At 33.0% G+C, this 13843-nt stretch overlaps 1 protein-coding gene across 1 annotated transcript in view; it reads right to left on the bottom strand.

Moving 5' to 3' along the window:
* Positions 1–13462, bottom strand: part of LOC101490815 (structural maintenance of chromosomes flexible hinge domain-containing protein GMI1) — a 28513-nt gene extending 15051 nt beyond the window's left edge. The window contains exons 1-20 of the mRNA XM_004498456.4: positions 13303–13462; positions 12483–12874; positions 12309–12341; positions 11838–11924; positions 11696–11751; positions 11212–11295; positions 10030–10102; positions 9635–9690; positions 9417–9522; positions 9244–9309; positions 8852–8938; positions 3340–3390; positions 2723–2840; positions 2505–2566; positions 2289–2417; positions 1911–2007; positions 1789–1823; positions 963–1038; positions 688–870; positions 264–422 (exon numbers count right to left, since the gene is read on the bottom strand). Of these exons, the coding sequence (XP_004498513.1) occupies positions 264–422; positions 688–870; positions 963–1038; positions 1789–1823; positions 1911–2007; positions 2289–2417; positions 2505–2566; positions 2723–2840; positions 3340–3390; positions 8852–8938; positions 9244–9309; positions 9417–9522; positions 9635–9690; positions 10030–10102; positions 11212–11295; positions 11696–11751; positions 11838–11924; positions 12309–12341; positions 12483–12851 (1927 nt within the window). The 5' untranslated portion in view covers positions 12852–12874; positions 13303–13462. The remainder of the gene's footprint in view (positions 1–263; positions 423–687; positions 871–962; positions 1039–1788; positions 1824–1910; positions 2008–2288; positions 2418–2504; positions 2567–2722; positions 2841–3339; positions 3391–8851; positions 8939–9243; positions 9310–9416; positions 9523–9634; positions 9691–10029; positions 10103–11211; positions 11296–11695; positions 11752–11837; positions 11925–12308; positions 12342–12482; positions 12875–13302) is intronic.
* Positions 13463–13843: the final 381 nt, after the last annotated feature.

The raw sequence follows: 13843 nt of genomic DNA, 5'->3' as shown, positions 1-13843 counted from the left end.
TTATTTTACACTAGTTAATTGTTTATCAAATTGACTATATAACTCTTTGTAACTCTTGATAAATTAACTCTCTCAATTATCAATATTATTCAATTTACTTTTCTCTATTTCTCTCTTATCAATAACTTAAATCAAGAGTCGTAATAATAGTCTTATTGAAACAAAAAAAAAACAGGTTGACTTTTCCGTTAAACTTTTAAAAGCATTAAATTTTAAATCAAAGGTTAATACTTTACTTTATGTGCTACAAAAAAAAATCTTACCACCCGCGTCTCCTTCAAATCCTTCAAGCAAAAAGTACTCTATGGTTGCATAAACATTGTTGTTGTGACACCCTACACATGCTCCCTTTAAAACTTTAATTCTCTGTCCATGACTCCAAGACCTATCCTTTCTCTTCAGAACCCGATGAACTCTAACGACTGCATATTAATAAAAAAAATTACAAAAAAGAAGACTCACTTTAGTCCAATAGCAGCAAATATATCAATTTTCACTACACAATACTAGTCTAGTGCAACTATTTTAATATCCATATCATAAATTCACGCATCAGAGGATAAGCAAAGTTCATTTATTCCTTTGATAGTATACATCGGTGTTTTCTTCAAAACGCAACTGTTTGAACTGCCACAAGCCAACAATCATAAATAGAAGCAATTGCCATCAAAATTTCTTTATGCATACCATCTTCAGAAATGCCAAGTGCATTCTTGTTTGCTGGACTGACAACTATAACCGGCTTATCCTCACCGGCATCAGCCTCTTCATCATACTTTCTATGCATCTGTAATAACCACTCCTGGTACTCCTTTTCTAGCTGTAAAGGAGTTAATATTTTTGTAGCAGTGCTAATTTCAACAGAAACATCTGCTAATTTAAAATAACAGATGAGTTGAGTATTTAATAATATAGACGATAAACATGAAACAGTGTCATGAAAATTTATAAGCAGAAAATACCTGTCTCTTTGTCTGAAATTTTACTGCCCAAGTTCTTCAAAGCAATGGTGAAAGGATTATGATGAGCTAAATCCATCTGAAAAGGCATTAATCTTTAGATTATCCACATATAAAAATAAAATAAAAGACAAAGATCATTTTTACTATATTAGACAATTACACTAGAAGCATAATAGAACAGACTCATAAGTTCAATATCCAATTATAGAGTTTGAGACAGTTTTCCAACTTACTCTCCCATGGTTTTGTACTTTCAAAGTAGTATTCGTGTATATTCAAATATATAAGAAAAAACACAAGCACATGTATTCAAATATACATGGTGCATTTTTATATATGCAGCACATAATATGTAACTGATAGAAACCAGAATTTACAGAATGAAAATGGAATTCTATTGAATGAAAGTGATGAGCAGCAAGCACTACAATGGTGAAATCAGCAAGAAAAAGAAAACAACCAGAGTTCCAAGAACTCCTACCAGAGCATAATCTGCTCCTAATCCAGAGAGGGACTCTCCTAACTGCCTAACAATATCTTTCTCAATGATTTTCTAACTATCATTCCCACTCTTTAATAACAGAAATCTGTAACAGAATTCTATAAAGTCAAAAGTCAGTGAATATACTAACTAACTCTTATTCTCTAATCAACCTATCTATTGGGCCAAGGCCCAATATCTAGTGTCCTATCAGTAACCAATATGATATTAGCATGCATCTTTATATATGCAGCACAAATTTATTCGACAAAACAAAGGTAAGGCAGTAAAGGAAACACAATAGCACATTTATTTACAAATATTTTCAGTAATTGCAAGCCTAACCTTCGACTGGATTGGTTTAAAACCAGCATCAGTTTCTGCAAATTAGAAAGTTGGAATCAGATGATAAAGCAAAGAAACATAATAAATATTGAGGAGCGTGGTAACATAAGGTTAAAACATACCAACATAACATTTAACCCTCATAGAACATCTCTTCAATATGCTTGCCCTGTGACTATTTACCCTTTTGTTCCTGAAGTCCATAAATGGAAGAAAAGACTAGCCCAAAAGAATCGTAACTCATCAGCAATCTCTAAAAGATTATTTTAGCTCGATTAAGACATAATTAACTATTAAGTTAAGAGAGAAGCTAGGTGAAAGTTTTAGTATGTATGACTAATATTGATGTTGATAAGAATAAAACTTTTAAACAAAAAGCCTTCTTTAGCGTTGCAAGGCAAATAATTGTACGGCTTTGATAAGGAAACAGTAAACACTGTCAGAACAAAAGCACAGGACAAATTTTATCGAAAAGTTCAGAAAAATGGAAGGAAGTTTACCCAGCGAGAATCTGGAAGGAGACGACCAAGCCGCCTAATGGAGACCCGACTAAAGTTATCGAAGTTTTCCTTTATCATACAGCCGTCAGCGATTAACTTTTCCAAAATCTTCTCAATACTCTCCTTTCTCTGTAATTATATAAGTATTAATTTGATTGATCTTGATTATGAGATACAAGATAGATGAAGTCCAACACTACTGACTATTTCTGTTACCTCTGTGAAAGGGAAATATACAAACCTCAAGCGTGCATTTGCTTCTTGTAATTCTCTTGAACCTAAAATGTAGTTATTCACATAAAACTCAACACTCACGTTTCTTTACAATTAATCAGATGAAATGGCTATGTTATATAATATTAAACATACTGATTAAAAAGACATAGTATCCCAAACTATATATTGCTAGATAGAATTATAATTCCTGAATATACCACGGTCTTGTGCAATTGAAAGATGAAGCTGCAGAACAAATTCAGGACCATTGCAAGAATGCAAATTGGTAGTTGCAACCTCCCCACCTTGAATCTCAGTCAAATCAACACCATTGACCTACAAAAGAACCAAATTTATTACTATCTTAAATATGCAGTTTCATGACATCAAGTAACCCTTTCAAAGAAGAAGAATTAAAAAAAGTTCTTTTAAATTTTGAATTTTGCCACAGTAAATTTGACGGAAATGTTGAGATAAGATTCTTCAGTAAACTGTAGTTGAAACAGGGGAACTATGCTTTAATTTGAAAGCTGGCTTCACTAATAGAATCATTTAATATAAATATAAATTGAGAAAGAGATAAAGAACAGAGAAAAAATTATCATTCAATCGTAAACATGAACTTGAATCACAATGAACAAAGTGATGATGCTTAAATAGAACATGTTGCACAATAACTAACTTAACACTAATGCCAACTCAACAATAAAAAATTTAACTGCACATAAGTAACCGAATTTCATTATACAACTAGATTCAAAGAGTTGAGTGTAGTTCTGTGTTATAATATAATATTGTCGATGAGCTACTGAAAGGGTAATACTGGAGCAAGAACCTTAAACTCAATCGGTGTAATAGTCTTCCCTCTGTCAGACAAGTCATCATTCTGCATGAATGAAACAAATGATCATATATTAAAAAGGCAGTGAAAATAATATTTTGCCAAGGAACAATTAAGTTTCAGAGACAGGTGAGCAATTTTCTTTTACATAAAAACTGAATGTACTAAGATTTAGAACGCATTTTGGCGAATTGCTTAGATATTTCCTCCATATAGATTTATGACAAATGGAAACTCATTAATGGAGCTTCACAATTTATAGGAAAATGTTTCTGAGAAAAATATGTCCTGGTTATTCTAAAATTTCTGTGAAAAACAGGAAGAAAGAATTTTTATTAAAAGCAATCAGCAACGTTGATATTTAAACATACATGTTATGATGACAAGGAGACATAAATACAAGTTCAACTCTCTAAGTACATGAATCTAAACATACATGAACCTCAGACTTAAAGTGCTCCTATTTTCAATGGGTTACATAAATGAATCTTGTTATTTCCAACACTCCCCCTCAAGCTGGTGATTAGGTATTCTCCACTCCCAGCTTGGATACAATTCGTTCAAAATTTGAGCAACTGAATCCTTTGGTGAGAATATCTGCAAGTTGCCATTCTGAGGACACATATCAGTCCATTATCAAGCTTCTCCTTCATGAAGTGTCTATCAACCTTGATATGTTTAGTTCGATCATGTTGAATTGGGTTATGTGGTATACTGATAGATGACTTGTTATCACAGTAGAGCTTCATAGGTCCTTCCCATTTGATTTTCAAGTCTTCTAAAATAATTTTGAGCCAAAGCAATTCACAAATGCCTTGTGCCATCGCTCGAAATTCAGCTTCAACACTAGAACGTGCAACTACATTTTGCTATTGACTCCTCCAAGTCACAAGATTTCCTCCAAGAAAAGTGTGGTAGCCTGTAGTGGATTCTCATATCAACAACCAACCCTGCATAGTCGGCACCAGTGTAAACCTCAAGTGTTGTATTCCCACTTCTTTTGAACAAAATTCCTTTTCCTGAAGTTCCCTAAAGATACTGCAAAATTCTATGAGTTGCATGTAAATGAACCTCTTTTTACAGTGCAATAATTGACGTTGATACATAACTTTATCTACTAAAACATTTTCTTCTGCACTACCCAATTTCAAATTTGGATACTTAGGAGTGCTTGAAGGTTTACATGCTATTTTTCCTGTCTCGTTGAGAAATATGTAGTGTATTTTTGTTGAGATATAAAAATGCCTTTTTGGAATGTGTCACCTCGATTCCCAAGAAGTACTTCAGCTTTACAAGAGTTTTCATTTTAAACTCCCTAGCCAAACACTGACTCAATACTTGTTGGTTGTTACTCCCCCTTGTGGGGAGTGTTTGATGAAACAATGTATGATCTCCTTGTCTTTGCTTGTAGCCCAAAGATGCCATAACCTTAGTGAACATTCCAAACCATGCCCGAGGGGATTGTTTAAGGCCATATAATGTCGTTTTCAACCTGCAAACTGTATTGACTGGTACATTTTTATCATACCCCGATGGTACCTGCATATAAATTTCCTCCTCAAATTCTCCATCTAAGAAGGCATTCTTCACATCAAATTGTAGTAATTCCCAACCATAATTGGCAGTAGGAGACAAAATTACCCTGACTAAGTCATCTTTGCAACTGGGGCAAATGTTTCTGAATAGTCAATCCCATAGGTTTTTGTGAACCATTTGGCAACTAATTTGGGTTTATATATTTCAATTGATCCATCAACCTTATATTTTATTGGGCAAACCCATTTGCATCCAACTAGCTTATTCCCTTCATACCCCGATGGTACCTGCATATAAATTTCCTCCTCAAGTTCTCCATCTAAGAAAGCATTCTTCACATCAAAGTGTAGTAATTCCTAACCATAATTGGTAGTAGGAGACAAAATTACCTTGACTATATTCATCTTTGCAACTGGGGCAAATGCTTCTGAATAGTCAATCCCATAGGTTTTTGTGAACCATTTGGCAACTAATTTGGGTTTATATATTTCAATTGATCCATCAGCCTTTTATTTTATTGGGCAAACCCATAATCCCATAACTAGCTGATTCCCTTCATACCCCGATGGTACCTGCATATAAATTTCCTCCTCAAGTTCTCCATCTAAGAAAGCATTCTTCACATCAAAGTGTAGTAATTCCTAACCATAATTGGTAGTAGGAGACAAAATTACCTTGACTATATTCATCTTTGCAACTGGGGCAAATGCTTCTGAATAGTCAATCCCATAGGTTTTTGTGAACCATTTGGCAACTAATTTGGGTTTATATATTTCAATTGATCCATCAGCCTTTTATTTTATTGGGCAAACCCATAATCCCATAGGTTTTTGTGAACCATTTGGCAACTAATTTGGGTTTATATATTTCAATTGATCCATCAGCCTTATATTTTATTGGGCAAACCCATTTGCATCCAACTAGCTTCTTCCTTTTTGGTAAAGTCGCTAACTCCCAAGTTTTATTCTTCTTCAATGCGTCCATCTCAATATTCATGGGTTGCTTCCATTTTTCATCAAACAACGCCTCAAAAACATTTTTGGGAATGGAGGTAGTCTTAAAGTTTACAAGGAAAGTTGTGTGTTGGGGATAATTTTTTAAATGAGGTAGTTTGAGAAAGGGTATAGTGGTTGTTTGGTGAACTTTCAGGTTCCTTTTCTTATGGCAATTGGGAAGTCAAGGTCGTCTTCAACTTTTTGGGCTTATGTTTCATTTTGAGGGGATGGAAGTTGATTGGGTTTCTGTTTCATTTTGAGGGGTTGAATGTTGGGTTTATGTTTCATTTTGAGAGGTTGGGAACATATCTTGTACTGCTGAAAAATCAGAATTAGTTACCTGATGTGAAGGAGTTGGATAGGACTCTTGACCGTGCGTCGATTCATAAGTGACTTTTGACCTTCTCTCGAACACCAAATTTTTTCCAAATCTTATGTCAACTTTAGGTTCAGGCACTGGTTCAAATTCAAGTTTAGTCTCATGTTCTAAAGATGGAATAGATGGTTGGATTGATTTGGACTCAGGTGCATTAGACTCAAGGATAGGAAGAACGTGATTTTCATGATAACTTTCCTTATCTCCCTCAAAATTATCCCACTGAGGATAAGGTTTTGTGAAATAAGCTTCATCTTCAGAAAGGTAACATCCCTAGACACAATTTTTTTGGAAGGATGATGGTAACATATATCTTGTTTGAGTGGAGGAGTAGCCAACAAAAGCACATGTTAGAGCTCTAGGGTAAAGTTTTCTCCTATCATGACTATGAACATGGACAAATGAGACACCCAAAGATTCATGGTGGAAGATTAATGGTAGTGGACAAGTTATGATAGAATGCAAAACGAACGACCGTAGGACTCTTGGACCCCAATACTCTAGAAGGTAACCGATTAATAAAATATGTTGTGGGGACAGCTTCTCCTCAAAAATATTTTGGAACAATATTGCACGAGTTTGGTCTAAGAGATGCCCATTTTTACTTTCTGCAATCCCATTTTGTTGTGATGTTTTGACACAAGAAGACTCATGGATTATTCCCTCTTTTTAGCATAATGGATTAATAACTTGATTAAAATACTCTCGACCATTATCATACCTAAGTCTCCTAATGCACACACCAAATTGAATTTTAGTCATCAAATCGAGTCCCATAGACACAGTTGGAGATGTACTTCTTGCATCACTTAAAGGAAAAGGCACAAGCTTGTGTTTTGCAATTTCACATACTTCAGTTCATAGTGAAAACTTTAAACATTAAACCCAAAACATAAAGATGGAAACATAACTTTGATGACTCTAAAGGAAGGATGTCCTAATCGACAAAGAAATACATAATATTTTCTTTACGAGAGAACATAGACTCTGACACAAAAGACTGAGGTAGGCGGTTTTTTGGTGTGATGAACAAATTTGGTTCCTCATGATAATAAATGCCATTTCCTTCTCTTGCACGTTGAATCGTCCTCCTCCGAATCCTTGTCATGAAATTCACAACAATCAATGCAAAAAGTCATAGTACAGGATAAATCTTTTGTGAGTTTTTGTATAGAGACAAGATTGGAGGACAATTTTGAGACATGAAGCACCTTCCTTAAGGTTGTGGAGGGATTTATTTGAATATCTCCAATTCCAGCTACTGTTACAAGTTTACCATCAGCAGTGGCTATTTCTTATTGCTAGGACTAGGGAAATAAGTAGAGAAGAATTTAGAACAAGGTGCCATATGGTTTGTGGCACCGGAATCTAAAATCCAAAATAGGGTAGAAGGGGTTTATGAAACGTTAAATCCAAAGAAAACTGGAAACATACCTAAATACACCAAAGTACATGTAACTGATGGTTTTCTCAAACTATTGAGAAAAAGTATCATCCTTAAACGACCTTCAATTAAGGTTAACAACGAAAATGAAGTCGAAATACCAGTGTTAAACACCGGTCAAAGTCTGTCAACTCTGGTCAGAAGCGGCCAACGGTGCTCTTGACAGCACAAAGTGCCCAGGCAAGTTTAAACAATGGTTGACAACAACAAGTGCCAATTAAATTATTATTTGATAGAGTTGATTGCGGAAGCAGTCTCCTAGGTCAGGAGCTCTGATACCATGTGAAAAACAGAAAGAAAGAACTTTTCTGAAAGTGCTTGAGTGTTAAAAGCACTCAGCAACTTTGATATTTATATACAATATAATTAATTACATGTTATTATTACAAGAGACATAAAAACTGGAAGAAATAATTTTTCTAAATGTGCTTGAGTGTTAAAAGCACTCAACAACTTTGATATTTTTATACACTATAAGTAATTACATGTTATGATTACAAGGAGGCATAAATACAAGTTCAACTCCCTAAGTACATGAATCTAAACATACATGAACCTAATACTTAAAATGCTCCTATTTTCAATGAGTTACATAAATGAATCTTGTTATTTCCAATGAACCTAAGACTTAAAATTGAATGTACTGAGATTTAGAACATTTTGGCTGATTGCTTAGATATTTCCTCCATATAGATTTATGACAAATGGAAATTCATTAATTGAGCTCCGTAATTTATAGGAAAATGGTTGTGAGAAAAATATGTTTTGGCTATTCTAAAATTTCATTAAATCATTTCAGATATTTTCTTGTTAGTAAGGGTTTAGTTTGGTAAAAATATAAATGATAGTGAGAAACAACTAAAGGGGTTATATTAAACTATGTGCATCACTCCCAAGTCATTATCCTAAACTTGGCATTTATTATAAGGTTAATTTGGTAAAGTTGTTTTCTTTCTTGCATTAATAGTTTCTCCTTAATTTGTGTGAAATAACTTAGTATGACACTAATAATGAGACAGAGAGAGTGATTCAATTAGCTACATTGATTCATACATTGGTAAAAGAAAATTGAACATATGAAGCAACAATCATACAAAATTTGACAAGATATAATCTCATTTGTTACATTGATTCAATTAGCTGGCATGTCCAAACCTGAATGTAGGGGAAATATATGTCTTTGAGTTGGCACCGGAGTTTATCAATATCAACATCTTTTACTTTTGGCTCATAAATATCAACCTGCAACAGTATCAAAACATGTGTTTAATCTCATCCTTACATATGCTAATATGATATCCTACTCATTGTTACAAAAACTAAATGAATTTCTTATGTTTCCTTTCTTCAACGTTCGGAAAACAATACAATATTAAATAACTATGATTTTCCTTTCCCTCCCCTCTGTTAAAACCATAACACTTAGGATTTTTACTTTCAGTCCATTTGCTTTCCTTTCCTTCATTAAATTCCTTCCTCTCCCATTACACAATGCTGAAAACAGACAAGAGAACGACAATAGTAAAAATATGAGAGACGTTATATACCTTAGTAAAGCTGCCGTGAGAATCCATGATTTCATCCTTTAAAGGTTCCCTTATGCCCCCATTTGTCTGAATGAAGAGAAGAAAAAAAAAAGTACACTATCAGTTGAGAAACATTAAAATGAGACAAAAAAGAATGCATTAAAGCCATTGCATTGTTGGGGAAACAGAAATACCTTCCATGTGGCTTCAGAGTTAGATCTATTTAACAAAGCTTCTCTTTGAAGAAATAGCATGTACACTTTCTTAACATGTTTCGTCATTGAACAAACACGAGTGCGCCTATAATGAGAGAGTAGCATAAATAAAAGAGAGGGAGTGATAAAGAGATAAATTTAGGGATGTACTTGAACAGAAGAAGACAGAATGTGATTTATCTTAAAGGAAATCATACCTCCCCAAATGCATGGATGCTATAGGTCCACCATATCCATACATTCCAAAATAAGGCTGCACAGCACAATCAATCCAACAAAGCAAACAATCGTTTAAAACGTGAAAAGAAAACTCAATGATTAACATTTTGATGTTTATTTGTGCATAAGAGCGCAGGCACCAATTTATTCAGAGGTTTAGATAGAGGATATACTTCCAGTAACCAATTTATGACTTATGTAGCTATGCTCTTCTAGCTTAAAATGCATGTCCTATTTGAGCATGTTACAACAAACATGTTCAGCAAAAATTAAAAAATACTTCTCTTCTAGCTTAAAAATACTTCTCTTAGATGATGTTACAACAAGCACGTTCGACAAAGATTGAAGGGTCAAAGAGTACAAAAAAGAACACCATTAAGTATGGGGGTTTTCCTCCAATCGCCTGTGATTTTGATAATCTGTGAAGTGAAGCACCCATCTTTCCCCTGTGTAAGAGATACAAAGCCCATAATCAAGAGAAGACCATCGAATATGCAACAGATAAACAGCATAATACAAATTGATTGAAAGACACTGAAAGTGAGTGTGATTTAATGTTTTAAAATTTAAAAGTTTATTGTACTAAAGACAAATATTCATTTATTAGGAACAAAAGTTTGCAATGTATTTTTTTTAATACAAAAGCTAGCAATGTTTGCAATCTGGGTGTAATTTAGAAAAATACAAGGTTTTAGCATACTTCAAAATTTAGGACTTGCTTTTGGTTTTGACAAAATAATTACAATTATAAAACAACAATGGTGAACACAACTAGAAATATAAAACAATGAAAATAAGGCAGCTTTGATATGAGTATATGACAGCAGAAACAAGTATGCTTTCTCAAGCCAAACAAAGTACTACAACTTCTAAAAAGCTGGTTTATAATAAAATGAAGGCTTAAATATATGATTGGTCCCTGTAACTATGCTTTTTTTTGTTTTAGTCCTTTTAAGTCTTTTTGTTTTATTTTGGTCCTTCCAAATATGTTTTTGTTTGTTTTAGGTCCTTGCTCTTTTGTTTTAGTCCCTGTAAAATTAGTTCTTATTGGAATAAGTCCCTGCGATATATATAATATTTGATTTTAGTCCCTCAATTATTAGAGATATAGGGAATTTCAATGGTCAATTTCAATAAAAATCAATTTTGTAAGGACTAAAACAAAGGAACAAAGACCAAAAACAAAACAAAAATATTTACAAGGACAAAAATCAAACAAAAAAACTTACAGAGACTAAAACAAAACAAAAAAGTGTATTTGCAAGGACCAATCATATATTCAAACCTAAAATGAATGTATATGATTGCTATACACTCAACACAAATAACCAACAAAATCTGCAAAAGACAGTTTGACCATTCAAACTGAAAATTGCATCGCCAATAACTTTTGAGTTGCCTATAGTACATTCAACTCCAATCTCTCCTTTACATCCACATATTTTTAGATGCTATGTTCAAAAGGCCTGTTAAAGTAAGTTTATTTTAACTCAAATAACATGATATCAGAATGTATTTTCAAACTTCAAGAAATAAACTGCAATCATATAGTTACCATTTTACTAGGGAATTCTCATTAGAGTCGTCCATTCCAGAACCATTGTCGAAAATTGAAATCTTATCTTTACTCGCATATACTCTGCAAATCATAAAAGTCACATGATCAAGTGATAATTCAGTGCACTGTGCACCGGTATAAGAAACCAAGCAAACACAATAGACAATAAAAATAAACTTAATAAAACCTATGTATATTTCTCAATACTTTTATTATAATCAGAAAAAAGTTGGAAACATATTATTAACAAGCTATGAATTTCCTGAAGAGAACATTTATTCAATTTAATAAAACCCACAAGCAGAAGTTGTGTTTTCAAGGGTAGATACAATTAGTCCAGCACCTTTTCACTGCAAAATTACAACTAAACAGAATGCATAAGTTAGATAGTGCGTTCTTTTTTTTTCCCATTAAACCTTTATCCCAAACAAAGGACAAAAAAGAAAATGTCACCATCACAATTGATGACATGCAATCATACCTAATTAACTTCCGATTATTTTTCCCATTGAACCACACGGCCTGCAAGGCATTATCCTGATAAATGAATAACAGTGTTAGTGTCCATAAGTTCAAAACCTCTGAAAAATTGTGTGTATAGTCTTATTTGTTAATGAGCTCACAATTAAGTCAGCAATAGCTGCTTCAAAAGTATATTCTTCAGGAAGCTCCAGCAGTAAATCTGTATCTGGCGTCAAATCCCACATATTCTGCAGATGCACAAATAGTATCAGCATTAAACCATTCTGTTAATAAGAGAAAACTATACTCGTCAAGTTACATTCTTCCTCCTATTATTTAAAATCAACTCTACCCTTTCTCGTGAACATTTCATATTCTTTCTGTGATTAACAGCATTATTAACTAACATATGGTTTTCAGTCCCTACTGTCAATTATAGGACAATAAAAACTAAAATATATATTTTGAATAAAGTTTAAAACCAATAAAATGGGTATTTAAGAAATCATTTTACCTCAAAGTTTAATACCAAAGTGTTCAAAACTTTTGTAATTTGTAAATGACATCTATATTCACAATTTCACCACACTTGTATACAGACAATAAAAAATACAAACAGTAGAAATTCTAACCTCAAAGGTTTGAGGAACATCACTGCTCCCATCCTGATTGAGAAGAAATATAAACAATGAAAACAAATATCAAATATTTAGCTACCAAGCACAAGGAAATAATACTAAACTCAAAATTAGAGTAAACAAACACACACACACACAAACATAGCAGTATCAGTATATTATACTAACATTAAGTCGTAAAATGTGGCATTTATTGGGCATATAGTTTTTAAACTGAATAACATTCCTAATCTTAGCATCAAAAGCATCCTCAAGAAACAAACCACCATCCTTCCAATTAATTTCCCTTTTCTTCTTCACCGATTGGCATTTCTTTCGAACTTCCAAATATTGATCTCGAACCAAACTAATAAAATCCCCAAAAGGCATTTCATTTTCTGAACTCTGCAATGTTAGTTCCACACTGGTCCCATTCGGCAACAAAATCTTGAACCTTAACACCTTTCCAATTCCACTATCATTGTCATGGTCTTCATCATCGCTAAGCACCAGTTTCCTCTTTCTAGGGTTGCTATTATTAATCAGTGCCTTTTCCATTTTTCCACTCTGTAAAAGAGAATCTAACAAAACAACAACACAATTTCAATGCTATTTTTTCTTCACACTAAGCAAATAAACAAATGCATATAAAAAAATTAAAATTACAGTTTAAAAATAAAATATATCATACATTATTATAAGAATAAGCAAGAACAAGTAGAAACTTAGTTAGCACGTTTTATTTAGAGTTAGAATAAAGTTGAAACTCGCATTTCGTACCAAAATCGGAAAAGAAAAAAAAAGAAGGAAACGTGCGATGTGTAACTATTTAAGGATATGATACGAAGATGATAGGGATCAATTAATAAATGGAAAGATGAAGAAAAAAACTGAGTACGATTTAGGTGAATGTTAATGTTTCGTGTAGAACAAGAAAAACATGAGTATGGTGAAGGAATGTGTGTGTGTTTTTTAAAACGGAAATGAAAATGAGAGATGATAATGATACCGTGTAAGTGATGATTGTGAAAAAGCGATTCTGCAAAGATTGAAGATAATGAAAGGGTTTTGAATAGGTTTGAAGAAGTTGGACTTGGAAGAGAAACGGACGTGCACAGAGAGAGAAGAAGAAGTGAAAAAGTAAACAGTAAAAACAGGGTGACTCTTTGAGATTGACTAGAGGATAGGACAAATAATATAGAATATTAATGTAATGATTTTTACTATTTTGATCAATCATAATTGACAAATGTTTAATCTACTCAATTCAATTGAATTATTATTTTTATTGAATTGAATTATCTTATTCAAAAAATACTTATTAATAATATAAACTTTACCTTTAATTACTCTTTTCCTTTATGAAACAAGTTTTCATTCGGAAACGGATTTTCTGATTTAGAAGCGGAAAAGGTAGGTGCCTTTCATCCACTTTGTGTCATTGGATCAATGAATGTTATTGTTTTTAAACTAAAAGAGCTACATAGCTTTATTGTTTTTAAACTAAAAGCATCGGCAGAAGTTAAAAATAAAAAAAAACGTGAACTTTA

Source organism: Cicer arietinum, chromosome 4, assembly GCF_000331145.2.
Source record: "Cicer arietinum cultivar CDC Frontier isolate Library 1 chromosome 4, Cicar.CDCFrontier_v2.0, whole genome shotgun sequence".
NCBI lineage: Eukaryota > Viridiplantae > Streptophyta > Magnoliopsida > Fabales > Fabaceae > Cicer > Cicer arietinum.
Note: the sequence above shows the minus strand (reverse complement) of the source record. Positions and strands in the feature narration are given on the sequence as shown.